Here is an 18,115-nt window from a genome sequence, read left to right as displayed (position 1 = left end):
TGTTCCCCAACTCTGAGGATTGTTTTTTCCAGCAGGACAATGCTCCAATGCCACGCAGCCAGATCAATCAAGGTGTGAATGGGAGATCACCAGATCCAGACCCTGTCATGGCCAGCCCAATCTCCAGACCTTCACCCATTGAAAATCTCTGTGATCAAAAGGAAGATGGATGGTAACAAGCCATCAAACATAGTTCAGCTGCTTGAATTTTTGCAACAGGAGTGGCATACAGTCACCCAACAATGTAAAAGACCAGTGGAGAGCATGCCAAGACACATGAAAGCCGTGATTGAAAATCAGGATTATTCAGCCAAATATTGATTTCTGAACTCTTCCTAAGTTAAAACATTAGTACTGTGCTGTTTAAAAACGAATATGAACTTGTTTTCTTTGCATTATCTAAGGTCTGAAAACTGCATCTTTTTTTGATATTTTGACCATTTGCCATTCTCTGCAAAGAAATGCTCTAAATGACAATATTTATATTTGAAATTTGGAAGAAATGTTTCAGAAGTTTATAGAATAAAACAAAAATGTTAATTTTACTCAAATACATACCTCTAAATAGCAAAATCAGAGAAACTGATAATTTTGCAGTGGTCTCTTATTTTTTTTCCGGAGTTGTATATACACTGATTGATTTCAAGGTAATGGGCAGAGGACAAAGGAAAGAGCAGTGAAGGAGGCTGACAGCGAAATGAGATACTCCTATTTTATTAATTGCGTGTCAACTGCTCCATCCTTGCGTCTCTTCCTCGTTTGATCTGCTTGCATTTCTGGTGGAAGGCACTAAGAAGCAAATCTGAGGAAAGAAACTGAGGATGTACAATTTGTGAAACAAGATGAGTGACCTGACTTACTCTGGTGACATGCAAACGCTATCAGGGCCGCCTGGTGCTTACCAGAGTTGAAAACATTCAGATTAAACATCATTTACTGCATACATTATATTGTTTTACTCTGTTGTATATTAACAAGGGGTTGGTTTAATCCTTTGAGTATTTAGCAAAAACAGAATTTCTGGTAAGGGATTTGGGGATATATATAACATCTGGACAGTTGTATGAGCCCTGGAAGTGAATATCTGACAGATCTGTAACGACAGTGTTATTTGTGTATTTGACTATGTATGCATGTTCCTATTGTCTTCAGGACAGGTCTGCTCAGCTGAGTTACAGACAAACTGGCCAGCAAACAATGGAACATTTGAGAAATGTCCCCTGAAGGTTTCCCAAAAATAACATGAGACAAACACTAAAAACCAAATACACAAGAGTTCATGTAAGATAGAGTCTAAGCTATGAACAGAGATCTCAGATTAATTACACAATATCTTGACAGTGTAATGTGTAACAAGGTGCAGGGTTGTCATTGCATATGGATATATTAAAAGAGTATTCTAACATGGCCGGGGTTGTTGTAATAATGTTGGAGTATAATATTACTGCAATAATATAATTGGCTTTGTAATGGAAAAATGCTATCGAGTTGCATTATGGGAACTGTAGGATCCAGTGATTTAGAGCTTAATCAGTACTAGGGAACCAAGTCAGCTGCTTCTGTTTAGATTATTGTTCATGTGATCCGTCGCTAAGCACACATCCAGTTGTGCGGAAGTGCAGCCCGAAATCACTGCAGTGATCAGAAAAAAACATACGATACTGGAAAGTGAAAAAATGTGAAATTGCCAGGGATAAGACTTCGGCTGGGGTCGGGTCAACTCGGTTCTACGCGAACCATTAATACGGAAGTGTGGTTTTGTGTAGTAAATGAAAAATGCCGTCACCATACGTGAGAGGCAGTCGGCCGTAGTAGACCCAGCTGGAGAAAGAGAAGCTGAAGCAGGTCAGCTCAGAGGAAAGCCCTTTCAGCATTCCCACTGGAGAAACGAACCGGTAGCAGCGGAGCAGCTTCTCCAGTCCGGAACATTAGCCTGGCAAATACAGCCGAGCCGGGAGATGAATGATAAGAAGGGCTTGGTGTGCAGCCACTGCTGGACCGCTGAGAACCAACACAGAGATGTGCTGTGAATGGGACATCGAAGGAAATGCAAGGGTGGATTGACTAGCTAACGTCAGTTAGCAGCCAGTTAGCCGCTCAGGGCTGCAGCTTGATGAGCGTCAGTTCATTTAGAGATGCAAACCACATCCACAGCGACATGAAGAGGTAAGTTAGACTGGCTTCTGCTGCTACGTGTGTGTCTTCAGCTAGGGCATCGTGTGAATATATCAAACCTTAATTGCCACCGTTGGCGTTAGCCAGCTAGCTAAAAGCACGTCGGCATAAGGGGTTCGCTGGCCATACAGACATTCTACTTGACCCTGCTTCTCAGAAGTCATCGAAGGGGTAACAGAACATTGGCCATGCCCTTTTTGCATTTATCGTTGTGTGTTATGTGTAAATTGCTAGCCGACACTTTCGATTAGCTTAATAGCTTCAGAGAAGTGCAGCTGATGGATCTGAACCTAATAAACAGCTGCTCCATCAGCAGAAAGCAGCATCAGTATTTACTGTTTTAAAACTAAGAGGCGTCGCCTGCAAGTCCTCATTCCATGTAATCATGTGAGCCGTTAGGTGGATGTACAGTGGATGTCTGCCGCAGGCTTCCTACCAACCAGCTCCACGTTTTCTTATTAAGAGAGGAGGGGACTGAAGAAGAGCAGAGCTTTAGCTGGTACAGTTTGTGAGAAGAGCAACAGTTCCTTCCTTCCTCCATCCTCCCTCCAGATCACAATCACGTCTCCTCTGCAAAGCTTCATTTACAACTTTATACCAAGGGAGGTATGTAGGCTGTTCCAGCTTCAGGTATCGTTAGCTTTGGATTGCTCTTCTCCGGACTTGTTGCTGTATAATGTCGTCTGATTCTGAAATTCTCTCGCTGTGTCTTTATGGCGTTTTTCTTTTTCCTCCTTTTTGAACTCTTCTACATTAATTGAACACTTGTTGCTCAGTGTTGCTGGTTCTGCATATAGATTTGTGTTTTCAAAAGAAGACTATCTTTTGATTACTAGTCTTGGTTTGTTGATTTTCTTTGACAAATAGGTCATTTGAAAAATTTCTGAACTTATTAACTTTTCAAAAACACATAGTCTAATTACTGTAGTCTATTCCAACAGTCCAGCAACTAATGCTGCTTTGATCACTCATCAGTACTTGTTGGATATGTTAGACAGATGAGCATTCTGTAGTGTCTGGCGTATCAGTTAATAATAAGATAAGATAAACTCTTTTGATCCCTCACAGGGGAAATTCACATAATTCATGATTGTAATAATGGTATAACGTCATAATATGATGGTATATTAATGTCCTTTTGACAAATAAAATTGGAAAATTTAGTTTTAACAACTTCAGTTTGCAGCATGATAAAGAAAATATGAAAGAAATTTTATTAACTTTAATTGGAGAATAACAGAAGACACTTTAACACAATCTCAGTTGTGTGCTAAGTCTGTGACTTAAATCTTAAAGTGATTTATGAAACAAAAACATTGATTCCACCTCATTTAAGGGTTCAGTTATTCTCAATTTTGTATCATTGTAAACAGAAATTGTTTAGGTTTTGCACAGTTGTTTAGACAGGTTGGGATTTTCTGATGTTTTACAATCTATACAGTCAATCCAGCAATCAAATTTGATATGTTTTTCCAAAGACAAGATTGTCAAGCTGAACTATAACATTACTGAGAACCATACTGTATAAAGTCATATGGTAAGCATTAATGTGGAATTAAGGTGAGAATGGAATGTGAGGTAATGGTAATGTGGAGATCAACATTAATAGCTTGGACAGTTATGTTGGTCCTGTCATACCAGTGAAGTACAGCGATATCAGTCTCTGATGAGAGCCTTTGTACTTGTTGTCAAACGTCCATCCTTACAAGATTATTGGAGACCTATATTTACCAGCACTAATTGGTTTAGGTGTTTCTAAAGCTGACAAGCTCCTGTGGAGCCGTCGGTGTGACCTTCATCCTCAATTCGCTTACTTCTTTGATCCCTCCATCACTTTGCAACAACAAAGAAAACCTTCACTGCCACACAATGTTGACACTCAACACAGAGACTGAAGAGTCCTGCGTTAGCATTTCAACATTTCTAGCTCCATGTATTTATGGGCAAGTGGACTTTGACTGTGCAGTTAAATATCGGGCATTGACAGACACTAAATGTAGAGCTATTTTAGTGAGTCCATTCAGTCAAATGACCAAAAACTTTTCTCCTTTCCTGAGTGTGGTCTTTAAGATGGTTCTGATTAAGAGTGAACTGCAGTTATAGTGAATTGTAATGAATGCAGTAATGCAGCTTTGAATTTTTGTGTGTCTATAGTACAGTGCTAGTATCTCTACAGTACCCAGTCCAGTCAGCATGCACAGGAGGACCCTGAAGGCTGTACTACAAAGGTTGCGAGCTATGCTGAGCCTAAAGTCAGAGCTTTCAGTGTTATGAAGGTGGTTCTCTTTTAGACTGGCTAAATTATCCATCTAGAATGTTTTGACAATGCACTAGTTGTTGTCCATTAGTCTTAACATGCTAGCATAAATACTAAGCCCCTGGTCGCTTTTGTTTAACACTGACAATTCCAATAAAATTTTTTCAAATGAAATGCCTGTCGTTAGTACCAACAAAAACAGAGACACCATAGCCATGTATCAATTCAGAGGCTGTATCATTTGAAGACTGCATTGGAAGCCGAATTCGTCACAGCGTAGCAACGAAAGCTGTCCCATTTCATTAAGACATTAAGACTCCTTCAAATGTGGCTGACAAATGTGTTCTTTTCCTGGGCTGTGAAGGTTGCTCCAAGTGAATCCTTTGCAGCCCAACATATCCCAAATAGACAGACAGTTTAATCCAGTACAACTGTACAGTGCAAGCACTTCAAGTTCAAGTATATAAAAAATATTATAAACAACACTCACAATTTCGGGATTTATATCAGCCAAAAAATTTGGCTAAGTTACAACGTCGTCTTATCCTTACCCTCGGCATGAAACTCCTGCGGTCCGGGTTGTCAGACAACAGGTGTGATCTTATGGGACGTGACGATGCAAGAAGTCAATAGGTTAGACCGTCTCATTTACCAAACTCTCAGATGCAACCTTCACGTCCTTCGAAGGACCCAAACTTTGAAGAATGCGAAGGCTCCATCCATAGCAACTCTTGAATATTTACATTTTTGGATTTTTTTTTGAGTGAAGCATTTCTTTTGTATTCTTTGCTTTACCAAAAACATAGCAAACCTGTGACTTCAAAACCAAAGTTCATGCCAAATAGTAAATTTGGTATACGTGTACTGTTACACCACTAGTTCTGGGAATGGAAGAGTATTTTATAATCATCAGATCTTAGTGAAGAGCCACAGATCACCTTAAGTCCCCTATTCTATTTAAGTACATGGTAAGCTCAAAAAGATAGCAGTAATCTCCCACTGTTGATTCAGGGAATCATGTTCACCACGGCAGTCTGAACTCATTTGTAACTTGTAGCATTCAAAATGAAAAAGTATGACTACCCTCTTAAAACAGTCCTCATAATTAGTGAGAATGAATAAAGCATTTAGATGTGTACCCGGAAGGATCTCTGGAATATTTGATATCTTTGTTCACATCAGTTGCTCAGATTAAACAGGACATAAAGATGAGCAGTACATCCTGTCAGCTCCTCCGAACACCTCAGATCAGTCTCTCCACTGAAGAGTGCAACCCACCGCTGGGTGCGTCTGTCTGCTAAAGTAATGACTTTTATCATTACTTTATCAGACAGAACTGATACTGCAAAGCCTGTTTTATATAATCAAAATGTAGGGTGAGATAACCAGAGCCCAGTTCAAAAGGTTTCATGTGGATCACAAGACACGGATTTGAAAATCCAATGTTTGCTCTCCAGGATTAGGTGTGTCTGTGTTAGTTTCGTGACAGTTTTTCAAAGTAACATTGGACTGGACCACCCTAATCTAGATCCAAACCTTTTCAAGATTAGCAAATCAGATTTTTTTTGTGCTTTAAACGGGACTACATATCACAGTGTAGACTGCAAGGTATGTATAAAACAGCAGGTAGAACAGCCAGCATGAGTGTACTTCAAGTGTGTTTTTATTAGAAGGAACAGAAAAAGACACATTAAAACAGTGTAAACATCCCCTTCCATTATCAGTTTCTTTTAAACTGTAGTCATGGACAAACAAGATAAATGTGTGATTATGTTGTGTCTTGTCAACAGATTTTATGTACAGGTCTATACTTTGAGAGGAAAAAGATAACAATTTAAATTGTGGTACTAATCAGAAGAATAATCATCAAAATATTCAGCCCTGTTTCCTAGTCTCTGGTTGAAACAAATGATCTGCATTCATTGTTCTGATTATTTGTCCTCCTGCTCTATTTTCAGGATGACAGCTGAAGGATAACATCAAAGAAGGCAATTCCCTCAACCAAAAGTGATCCTACCTTCCCCTTTAGTCTGCTTTCTTCTGCAGTCCCTTCTGCAAGCTGCGAGTTCCTTCTCAGCTCATTGGCCCACCTCTGTGGAATTTCATTGAATGCATGTATTCCACAGTAAGATCATGCAAAATCATTTTAATTTGGACAGTCCTCCTCCAGACACCCTTCTGACGAAGAAACAGGATGAAATAACTGCAATGTGACTGTCCATCTGAGATAGCCACCTCGATCTGTGGGATTCTCACTTTGGTTCCATCACTCGTTCCCTACCAACCCCATTCCTTTCCTAGTGTCATTGGGCCATGGTTCGCAAGAAAGGTTCTCTTATACTATGTGGTGCTTTTCTGTTTGTCGCCTGGAATGCTTTGCTTCTACTTTATCTTTGGGGTCGCCCTCCCATTGGCCACCTTGGAGAAGGTGGTGGAGCAGAACCAGGAGGAAAGGAGGAGTGGGGCGTGGGCAGAGGGAAAGTAGGCCGGGTCAACCTTGCTGGGGAGGTTATCCGGCTGGCAGAGGAGGTCGAAGTTCAGCTTGAGACCCAAAAGAAGCTACTGAAGCAGATTGAAAGTCACAGGGCAGTGTGGGCTCGGCAGAAAGATATCGGGAAAAGAGAAACAGATGATATAAAAGAAGTCAAAGAAGAGGCTGTCCACCAGCCACCCCAAACTCCATTTCCTCTCAAAAACAGTGTGGATATCAGTGACCAAACTGAAGTTAAACATACACAGAAGCTTGTTCACACAGTAGCTCAAGGATTGAAGTTAGAACAACATGAGGCCACCGAAATAAAGGAAGAGATCATTGAGAACAATGAAGTGACGACTGTTGTTTCTAGCCCAGAAGTCATCATTCCCATTCTTGTTATTGCTTGTGACAGAGTGACGGTTAAACGGAGCCTTGACAGACTGATACAGTACCGCCCTTCTCCAGAATTGTATCCAATCATCGTTAGCCAAGACTGTGGCCATGCTGAGACAGCTCGTGTCATTGGCTCATATGGAGATCAAGTGACACACATAAGGCAACCGGATCTGTCAGACATCAGAGTCAGGCCAGAGCACAGGAAATTCCAAGGCTACTACAAAATTGCTCGGCATTACCGGTGGGCACTCAATCAAGTATTCAATACATTGTCCCAGTCTACTGTGGTCATAGTCGAGGATGATCTAGAGGTGAGTGCTTTCAGACATCTGTATTATTCTCAAAACAGCTTCGTCATCCATTATGGCTTGCCTTTTTTGTGACATTTTGCCTTTATTGGATAGTTAAACACAGAAGGAGGGCATTCTGTAAACTCTGACAATGATTAGTACCAGCCCAAAGGAGGCAATATAGGCTAGTTCAAGCTAAATAGAGGGTCTGCATGACCACAGAGTTGAATTCACTTCAGTTTAGATCTTTATAGTGCCAACTCAGAAAGTCAATTCCTTACTAAATGTTATTTTAGAGGGAAACCCAACAATTTCAGTTATTCCCTTTGTATAAGCTCTTGGCAACAGTGGAAAGAGAAATCTTTGTCAGAACCAGACTTGGGAAAGATGGCCATCTGCCTTGACCAACTAGGGTGAGGGTAATGGGTAGAGAGAATGGGATAGTAGAAGGAAAACAGACAGGCAACAAATAAGAAAACAATGAACACTGAGGAGGTTGATGACTTATCGTCACTATTGATCAGTGGTTATAAGTACTTTTTGAGAAAGGAAAAAAATCAATACTCGCAAATTAGCTTAATAAGAGAATTAGATATGAATATTTTCTAGTTTCTTTCTTCCTATGTGACAGTAAACATTACATTGGATTGTGGACATTTGAAGGTGTCATCTTGGGCTTTGGAAAACACTCACCATGTCACCGTTTTCTGACGTTTTGTAGACCAAGCAATTAATCAAGAAAGTAATCAAAGTTTAATCAACAGTGAAATCACAATACTAAAAACAACCCGGGATTGCTCTTGTTTCCCTGCATTAATATTAAACAATTACTAATCTGCGTTTTGGGAAATGATCTGCACTTAAATAGTGCCATTTAGACCTGAATATCTATGAAGCACTTCATCTCTTCACACACACACACACACACACACACTCACTCACAGTAGCAGAGCTGCCATGCAAGGTGCTCACCTACCTTTGGGAGTGACTTAGCAGGCAGTGACTTGCCCAAGGACACTTCCACATTGAGGGCCTGGGGATGCCATAGATCTGTTTGACGCTTTGGTGTAACACCTCTAACAACAAATTGTCTAATTTCTTTTGGTGTATAGAATGAAGTGGTATTTGTTTTGTTGGTAGGTGTGTTTGTGGACAGCCAAGCACACTGTTTTCCCTTTGCTTTAGATCTTTAGGATACTCACATCCTGACATGAGATTGACATCCATTTTCTCACCTGTCAACCATCTGAAAGAAAGTGTATAACAGTGTTTCCCAAAATACCAAAATACTCCTTTATTTTTGTTCTACAATAAATTACAGAGTTCTCCCAGTAAAATGTTTCTATATCTGTTAAATTAAAGGTAAATGTTTTCTACTGGAGTGGACATGTTCCTTTTGTTTGAAGTCTTTAATCTCCCAGAATTTGCAGCATATCAGTCCTGCCTAACATAGTGAAGAACAGCACCTTAGTGACAGAGATAAGTGTCATAGCGTTACATTTGACTATTGTTTTGATCTAAGGTACAGTTAGTTTGGCACTATTTGGCATTACTACAATTACTTGAAAGTAGATTCAAAGTTGGACCAAAAAAACAAACATTTTAATTTGTATAAGAACAGTATAATTTATATATGTTGTAGTTGCAGCTTTACACTGAATGAATGGTGCAAACAGGACCCCATGTGGACCCCATATATTTATTGTATATATATATATATATATATATATATATATATATATATATATATATATATATATATATATATATATATATATATATATATGTATGTATGTATATATGTATGTATGTATGTGTGTATATATATATATATATATATATATATATATATATATATATATATATATATATATATATATATATATATATATATATATATATATATATAGATATAGACACACATACACATGATTTTAATCAGTAATGATAACATTGTGATCACCAGATTAATTGCTGAGAACTCTAACGTGATTGGCCAGGAAATGCAAGCAGTCATATGATCTACGCCAGGCCAGTTGCATAGTGGCTAAAAGAAAACAACTTAAGACCATGCATTGTAATACAGTGGGATTATATTTTAACAGCTTCTTGGTTAAATGGGAAGCACAGACAACAAAATGAAGGGTTTTAAAATTATATCAGTCGAAGTTGTTCCATTGCTGTTGAACTGACCTTTGATCGATTCTTTTGATTTGTTTGGACAGGAACTCTGAAACAGCAGTGCATCTCACTATTGTGAATCTCTCTCCTCTCATGTAGGTGGCCCCAGACTTTTTTGAATATTTCCGAGCCCTGCACCCGATTTTGCGCTCTGACCCCACTCTGTGGTGTGTTTCTGCCTGGAATGATAATGGAAGAGATGCCTTGGTGGATCCATCCAAAGCTGACCTCCTCTACAGAACAGACTTCTTCCCTGGTCTGGGCTGGATGCTGCTGAAAGAGATGTGGGCCGAACTGGAACCCAAATGGCCCTCGGCCTTCTGGGATGATTGGATGCGTCAGCCAGAGCAGCGTAAAGACCGCTCCTGCATCCGACCTGAAATCTCTCGGACTATCACCTTTGGCAGGAAAGGTGTCAGTTTAGGTCAATTTTTTGACCAGTACCTTCGCTATATTAAGCTAAACACTGAATTTGTGCCTTTTACCAAACATGATTTATCTTATTTGCTAAAAGAGAAATATGAAGAAAAGTATATCAAAGAGGTTTATAGTGCCCCATTGGTGAAGATTGAGGAGCTGCAGCAAGGTGGCACTTTAAAGGGACCTGGACCATACAGGGTGCAGTACTCCAGCAGGGACAGTTTTAAAGTATTTGCTCGAAATCTAGGTGTAATGGATGACTTAAAATCTGGAGTTCCTCGTACAGGTTACAGGGGCATAGTCAGCTTCCTGTACCGGGGTCGAAGGGTGTTTCTGGCTCCACCACAGGGCTGGACACAGTATGACATCAGCTGGAGCTGAAACACTGATCCAGGCTGAATGAACAGTGTTGAAGAGGGGAGGGAGCCTTACTCAGAGGAATACCCTTTCAGACCAAAGATTATTGCAGACAATGGACCATGAAGGAGTTAAAACGGCACACACAGTGCTGCACAACAGTGGAGCTGGAAGGCGTGTTTGGTGCTTATTCATGATCAGCAAGGATTGGCCACATAGATTTTGCAGCATAAAAACTTCAGCTAAGTAAATTCCACCTTTAAATGCGGGATCAAAACTGCTATTGGCAATGTGCCTTGCTTTCTGGGCCCATTTTGTTTGATGTATTTTTTTATTCCTGTGATTAACTAGCCAATATCATTTGACTTGTCAGCAGTGTCAGTGATAGTACACTGGAGGTGAAACACAAGCACAGTGACTAACTGTAGAACTTGGAAGAAAAAAATGTTACATATAAAATCTTTGGGGGGTTTCTTGTTACATTTTGCAGTTTCTGAAAGAAGCTATCGATCCAACTCTTCAGATACAGTTACTGTCAAAATACCATCAGAAGCAGCTACTACAGGCTTTGAGGTGGTGAACAGAAGCCATGTTCAGTTTTGAGCAAAATTGAAGTTGTTGTCCTGTTGGGTAACATTGAGAATCAAAAGCTTGGTCGGCAACAATATAGTGAAAAGGAACTGCAGAAAAAGCAGCAACACTAACTTCCCAAATTACCGTACAGTAGCTCTGATCCAGGATTGATGGATTACATATCACTATCTTGCTTTGCTAGCACTTGGAACCTGACGTTTCAGTCTCTGAGCACCTCAGAATATTTCTTACAATAAAAATATTGAAAATACTCACGAGGTCACAAGAAATCCTTGATGTGGTGACAGATGACACCAGGCAGATGCCAAATAGCCGGATTTGGTCTGAACAAGAATGTTTTGAACTGCTGAAGTCAGTACAAACAGTGACTGAGATGTCAGGGTTCTAGGAGGGAAACAACCGGACCACATATGGTGAGATGGTCTTGAATCAGGGCTACATTTACAGAACATCAGGGAAAACAATTTCCACAGTAGATAAAACTTTACTGAGAAACTTTTTTTTTTTGCTAGATATAAGATAAAACAAATAAAGGCAAAGTTTCCAGAAACTCTGTTAAGAAATTCTCCTGAGAATTGCACATGACTGTCAGAAGCAGGTGCAGGAGGATCAAGGCTAGGGGTTATCTTGATATAGGTAATCGTAAATGAAAATAATACTGCACCCACAACCAATGTGTGCAGTGGGTGTGGTCAATGGCATGCCTGTTTCCAAAAGCTTCCTTAGTTCTGCTGTCAGACTGGCTAATGTTTTAAGTGCCCACTTTTAACTCTGTTGTGATGGTTGAAGAGAAATGCTTTTCCACCACACCCCTGCCTCTGGATGAGCAAACTTGGTGTCTAAAGAAAGGGTTTGATGAAGGAGGTTGTTAAGATGAAGGATAAAACTATAATAGGCAAGCTTTTTTGAAATTATTTTTTAGTACTCAGAAGCCCTGGTACAGGAAAAGTTCTGATTACATGACATCCAGACTGTGGTTTGGTCAGCTTAGGTTTGTTGAAAAACCAGTGATTGATAGTTTATGTTCCTGCAACAAGAAGGCTGAGGAGTGGCTAGAAGAATGATTATCACTGTACTGTAATTAGCTTTGGGAAGTTATCTACAAGATCAACTGATTCCCATTCTGTATGGTGATGTGTAAAACCACTGCCTGATGTGTTTATAACTTTATTACATTATAAATAAAATAAACTATTTTGATATTTGTCCACATGCTAAAGGAGTCTCTTCATTGATATCATTCAGCTATGCAATACACAGTAGTGAACAGTATCTTAGCTTACTTTCATGTTCGTCCACAGTGAACAATAGATCCCCTGCTTCCTTAGAGAAAACTTAATTCTAAGTGCTGGGAAAAACTACAGATAGAACCTCACACAACCTTTCTGGACCTGGGGGCATGTTAAAGTCAAGGCAGCAAGATTTGATCAATGTTGCTAGTTGTCCCAGCTTTAGTTTCCTTCCCACACCATCTCTCCTACATTTCCTGTCATTGTCCTCTGTGACTAGTCAAAAAAAGTCACAAAATGTTAAAAAAACAAAACACTAAGCTTGAAAGAAGAAAAAAATATGCAGTACATCTGACACAGAGCTGAGATTTTGGTTCATGAGTACCAGGATGTGCTCAGAAATATTTTAGGCCATAAATGCTTCTTGTCTCTTGACTGAGCTATGCCCAAGTACCCTGTGGCTTCAGTTCCTTTCCTCAACTCCTTTCTTCACATTTTAATTCAATCAATCAAAGAACTTTATTCTTCCATTAGGAACTTCATTTGTGCCAGAGCATCTGTGTGTATACTGTACACACAATTTACGTACATGACAACATAACATACATTATAAACACAAGCAATATGCTATACACACAACACATCCAACATACCAGAGATAATAGATGCACCATGACACGCTCAGCACCTGTCGCCATTACAGCACCATAATCCCTCTAGAGATGCGAGGAGGGAGCACATAGGCATACATTTCTGCCACTAGAAACTGAATTTGAATCACTTATAGTTGACTTTGAATTGCTCAACTTAAATAAAATTTTTCTCATAGGAGGAGTTGTGTCAAAAGGCATTTCAACGAAATGAGGCATCCTTGCTTTGGAACTATCCAGTAGCACAGCAGTACCATATGATGGTGACAAGTTACTACCATTCCTCCATATGTGATGCTGGCTGTAGTCTGAGGTTTAAAAAAAATTTTTTAAAAAAAGGCTTTAATCAGTGAAACGCTGCTGATTAGTCCTTCAGTCTCCAAAGTTCTGTTTTCATTGACCTACAACTGTGCTTGCTTGAACAAAAATCCAAAATAGAAGGATAAGCCATTTTAGTTCCTCTTTCTGAGGGCATCCCTCTTTAAGTGCAACTTTCTTCTGATTGACATTATAGAAGCCTTTGATTGTGAGCACCACCTCATCCTCTTGCTAGTTTGAAAGGTTCCAAAAGCAAAATGTGAACTTATGAAGCAGCATAATTTGTCATTCATGATTGGAAATGGCAATTTCTCAGATCCATCCCTACACATCTCCTACACTGAATTTAATCCAGAATGTGAGTGGACAGTAGTAACATCTAAAGCAAGGACGTCTTTGTTTGGAAAATAGCATTCTCACTACCTGCCTATTGTGCGAAATAACAGTGGATTTAGTCTTTCAATCACATGCCCTCTAAAAACCTTTTCTATGTATGGCACTATTAACGCAAACATGGAAAATGTGCTCAATTGCAGGCTGCAGGGGAAAACATTTACTGTCAGGAAATAGTCTGACTTACCAGATGTACAGTGTGGGTATAAGCCATCACTTATTTCAGTTGGCTTTGTCTTTCCCTTCCACTCTCTGAGTTAGTAGTTTCGTCATTAAAGGAAACAAGTTACCACCCAGCAGCAACCTACCACACTGAAAATGTCCATCTTGAGTAGGATTTGGAGCATGCAGTAAGGGACTCCTACTTTGTATTGTGAATTTTCTAATTTAATTACAGTAGTGGTCTCCCTGCAAGCATATGCTCCACCAAAACAATTCTTTCCATAACTATTCTAAGCAAACACCAAAGCTGTATTCTTCGCTTAACTACAACTGCAAGACTGTGATTGGTTTAAAGACATACAAACAAGCCACAGTATGTAGCAGAACGATGGTGTGGTGCAGCCAGACTGTTATTTACCACAGATAAGGCTGACGAAGATGATACTAGGAAAATGGTAATGTAGCTTGTAGAATGTCACCATGCTTTGCCAAACAACTTATTTGTATGCTGGAGTACACTACCAGTCAAAAGTTTGGACACACCTTCTCATTTAATGGTTTTTCTTATAAGTTAAAAATATTAAATCAACCTGCTTGCAGGCATCTTAAATAAATGCAGTTCCCTGACTTCTGTATTATCCATTTATCATATCAGAAAATATTAAAAAGCTGTTAGCATTTATTTTGAAGGAAAACTCCGAAAATTATATTTTCACACCACTGAATATCGAAGTAGACACAGCCACACAGGGATCGGTATTTAGAAAGAACCAAACAGCAAGGTTTAATAGAATATTACTGCTACATAATATGATATATGTCTTTCATTCCACTGTCGATACAATGCTAAACTACGATGGTTATTTTTTTTTTTTTTAAATCGCACCCCTCGTGTCCATCTACACGAATTGAGCAACGGCCTGCATAGCTTCATATACAGTCTATGTTCGTGTCGCAGTGACGTCTCTACACGACGAGACAGCAAACAGTTGTAGGACCCCGCAGTGTCTGGCCATGCAGATGCCAAGTTTAAAATAATCTAGAGACAAGCGATCGAACTTTTCAGTCGAGATTGAGGCATATGTGCGGATCGCAACGTTACTTACACATTCAGCAGGTAAATAACTAAAGTCTGTACAAAAAATACTGTCTGATAATGTAGCTGAAGTTGAATATAACGTCAAGTAAAGGTTACAGACTGGTTCAGTTATTCCCACGTGCTAAAGTGAGGCACTCACTTAATTTTACCATTGCACGTTAATTGCATATCAAATTTTAAATTCGTGTAGATGCGCAACCCATGCCGATATTTTAATTTGGTTTAGTAGGTAATTCCTAAAATACGACTTTGTTATGTACACCCCGTAAATGTAACAAATCTCTGCTGTAAACTTGATGCATTTCTCACAATAGTAGACAAGTCTTTGAAAACAAGGACTGAGACTGACACTTTTCTTCACACAGGAATGTCTTTTTTTGGTGGTGATCCCAACTTTTGCCCAGAATGTGGAAACGTTCTTCCTCTTCCAGGGATAGCAGACACAGTCCAGTGCCCTCGCTGCTCCTTCTGCATTCCTGTAGCAGGTATTCACAGCACATATGAGTGTCACTGTGAGGAGCACAGAGACACACTTTACTACATTTAATTCCAATCATGTACACATAGCACATAGTGTGTACATTAGTGCACAAACCCCACAGCACACTAAGGGTCCATAATTTTGATGAGGGAACATGCTGATTTTCTAGTGGAACTTGTCGTGTGCAGCTGGGAGCAGAAAACTCAGTGTGGGGTTTCTGTCTAAGGTAATGGTTTTGCCTGATCCAATTAGGGATCACAAAATGTGCCTGGAAAGAAGAGAGAAAGAAAGGAGGGAAACGGGAAAAATAGATGTGAAGAGGGGTGATGTAGGGGGTGAATGGATAAAAATGAGGGTGGGATCAAGAGAAAACAAACAGATGGCTTAACCAGAGCACTGTGCTCCAAAGCAAGATTTAAGGTTAGCAAACTAACTTCAGATCCTGTTTTTTCAAAACTAAGGCAGTGGTTAACTTGTTTTTAGGGTACATTAGCATGGTAACTTATGCTGCAACTTAACCTGCTTTGGAGCAGGTTATGTTTGAATTAACAGACTAATGCACATGAAAACACTGCCTACTGACCAGTCAGTTCTTCTGGAAAACCGCATCACCATTCCTGAAAGATCCCGTGGAGCATGGACAGTGAAAGGGTGTCTGAAGAGGGCAGGGGTTTTTAGAGTTTGTCCAAACCCTTTTCTTTCTGTGATTAGCATAGATGGGAGACATATAAATTATCAGTGGAGGGAATGTCGGCCTTGCTTGCCTTTTTTTTGTATGTGTGTGTGTGTTGACAGTAAGAAATTTTGAAGATGCAGTTTTTTTTTTTTTTTTTTACCAACTTTCCTTCTTGCTTTGACTGCATCAGCTGTGTTACTTTCAGCCTGTACTGTATTTTTAAATTTCTCATATTGGTATAGGATTATGGTTTGTTCTTGTGAAGAAAATGTGGCTCTCGTCCTGCCCATGTTTGCCAATGGTCATCTGGCACCAATACTGCCTATTTTATGTGAATGTGCTCATAGCTCCATTCAGGAACCCTGAATGAAGGTCCCAAACCTTTGCTAACAAGGTAAATTTGTCATTAATTAGGAGATAAAGAGCAGTCAAATCATAGATACATATTATTACCATGTTGCAGCCTTTTCTGCTACTACTGAATCCAAAAAGAATTCTTCTCTGTTTATCTGTTCATACTATTTGACAAATGTATGATTTTTATAAGTGAAATGAATTGTTACGGTAGCTCACTATGAATAGATGACAACATGCATTCTTGTTGTTTGATAACTTCTCAGAATGCCGGGGATTTCCCCCTTATCGACTATTTATTTTCCAGAGTTCTCAGGCCAGAAGGTCTGCTCGACGGTTGTCTTTAACCCTTTGGAGCAGTCATCAGTGGCTCTGGAGGATGAGGAGGACTCGGAACTGAAGGGGCCTGTGGTAAGAGCAGTCTGTCTGTTTTCTGACTGCTGTGTCTGATGCTAACAGCTGTACACTATGAATAAGGTCATGTGTTCCCTCTAGATTGATAGACGCTGTTCTCGCTGCAATAAAGAGGGGATGATTTACCACACCAGACAGATGAGATCCGCAGATGAAGGCCAGACTGTCTTTTTCACCTGCATACACTGCAGGTAATCACAGAGAATTCTGTATTTTTGTGATGCATTGTGGGCACTTGCTAATTGTTTTGATTTTGATGTTTTAGGTATCAAGAGAAGGAGGATTCCTGAGAAGAAATTCAACACATTTTGTCAATTCCTTTCTTTGTGTCTATGGAGCCATCTGCCACAGTTACTTTCTCAAAACCTTGTTTTTAAATATGAGTTCCAAAGGAGCAAAGAGCCTCAGGACCCTTCAGCTTTCACTGTGAGGATGTGCAAGGCAGAGACTCTAAGTGACTATTCCTCAGTTATCACCATTAATAAAGTCGGACAAAAGAATCTTAACTCAGTGTCGACTTCCTAGCTTTTAGGTTCCAAAGCATTTGGTTGGGTCTTTCAGTCTTCATGGCATTTTTTACCGTCACACAGTTTTATATTCCTCATTGTGCTCCATTAAAACAACCCGTTGACTGAAGCAGCTGCGCATGATCGTTTCATTTTGAACAGAAGAAGAATCACATGACGTGTTAAATGTCCCTTTCATGTGAATGCGCACAGAGTTTGAAGCAGTAAGTCTGAGTTAAAGAATGTTGATAACCACCTTGATATCTGTTATCTCTGACTGGGGCTTTAGTTTTTGTCAAGTCGACTTAAAGATAGCCCGGCTATGTCAAACTTGCTTTGAGGTACAACCTTCTGGTCTTTCTTTGTCATACATCCCTTACAGATCCAGTTTTTTTCTTGTCTCGTTGTCCTGTTGAAAAAAAAACAAAACAATTGTCCTACTATGCTTAAACCAAATGCCCGACACCTGCACTCTGGATTGATGTGGGCTCTTACCTGATGTCCCAATAATTATTGATTAATAAAAGAGGTAACTATATGGAATTGAAATCTAATTAAAATTAAAATCTAATATGCAATTTGACTTTAATTCAAAAGTAAACAGATGAGACCCCAGACAATTGAATTTCCCTTCGGGGATTGATAAAGTTATTGTATTGTACTGTATATGAATGGTCTTCTACAGCT

At 39.6% G+C, this 18,115-nt stretch overlaps 2 protein-coding genes across 4 annotated transcripts; both read left to right on the top strand.

Annotated features, from left to right (window-relative positions):
* The first annotated feature begins 1,622 nt into the window (after window positions 1-1,622).
* Window positions 1,623-12,365, top strand: mgat1b (alpha-1,3-mannosyl-glycoprotein 2-beta-N-acetylglucosaminyltransferase b). 3 transcript variants are annotated; one of them, XM_023295381.3, is made up of 3 exons: window positions 1,623-2,166; window positions 6,391-7,615; window positions 9,875-12,365. In XM_023295381.3, exons 2-3 carry the CDS (start codon window positions 6,746-6,748, stop codon window positions 10,574-10,576), a joined length of 1,572 nt encoding a protein of 523 aa, XP_023151149.1. In that variant the 5' UTR covers window positions 1,623-2,166; window positions 6,391-6,745; the 3' UTR covers window positions 10,577-12,365. The 3 variants fall into 3 exon arrangements, with proteins under 3 accessions (XP_023151149.1, XP_023151158.1, XP_035797449.1); XM_023295390.3 differs by lacking the exon at window positions 1,623-2,166 and adding an exon at window positions 2,353-2,781; XM_035941556.2 differs by lacking the exon at window positions 1,623-2,166 and adding an exon at window positions 2,353-2,805.
* A 2,493-nt stretch (window positions 12,366-14,858) lies between these two features.
* On the top strand, window positions 14,859-17,558 carry polr1h (RNA polymerase I subunit H). The gene is made up of 5 exons (XM_023295370.3): window positions 14,859-15,015; window positions 15,363-15,482; window positions 16,816-16,919; window positions 17,004-17,113; window positions 17,188-17,558. The coding sequence occupies exons 2-5, from the start codon at window positions 15,365-15,367 to the stop codon at window positions 17,210-17,212; spliced, it is 357 nt and encodes a 118-aa protein (XP_023151138.1). The 5' UTR covers window positions 14,859-15,015; window positions 15,363-15,364; the 3' UTR covers window positions 17,213-17,558.
* The last annotated feature ends 557 nt before the right edge of the window (window positions 17,559-18,115 follow it).

Source organism: Amphiprion ocellaris, chromosome 15 (genome assembly GCF_022539595.1).
Source record: "Amphiprion ocellaris isolate individual 3 ecotype Okinawa chromosome 15, ASM2253959v1, whole genome shotgun sequence".
NCBI classification, from domain to species: domain Eukaryota; kingdom Metazoa; phylum Chordata; class Actinopteri; family Pomacentridae; genus Amphiprion; species Amphiprion ocellaris.
The sequence above is the reverse complement of the archived record's forward strand: the minus strand, read 5'-3'. Positions and strand labels throughout refer to the sequence as shown.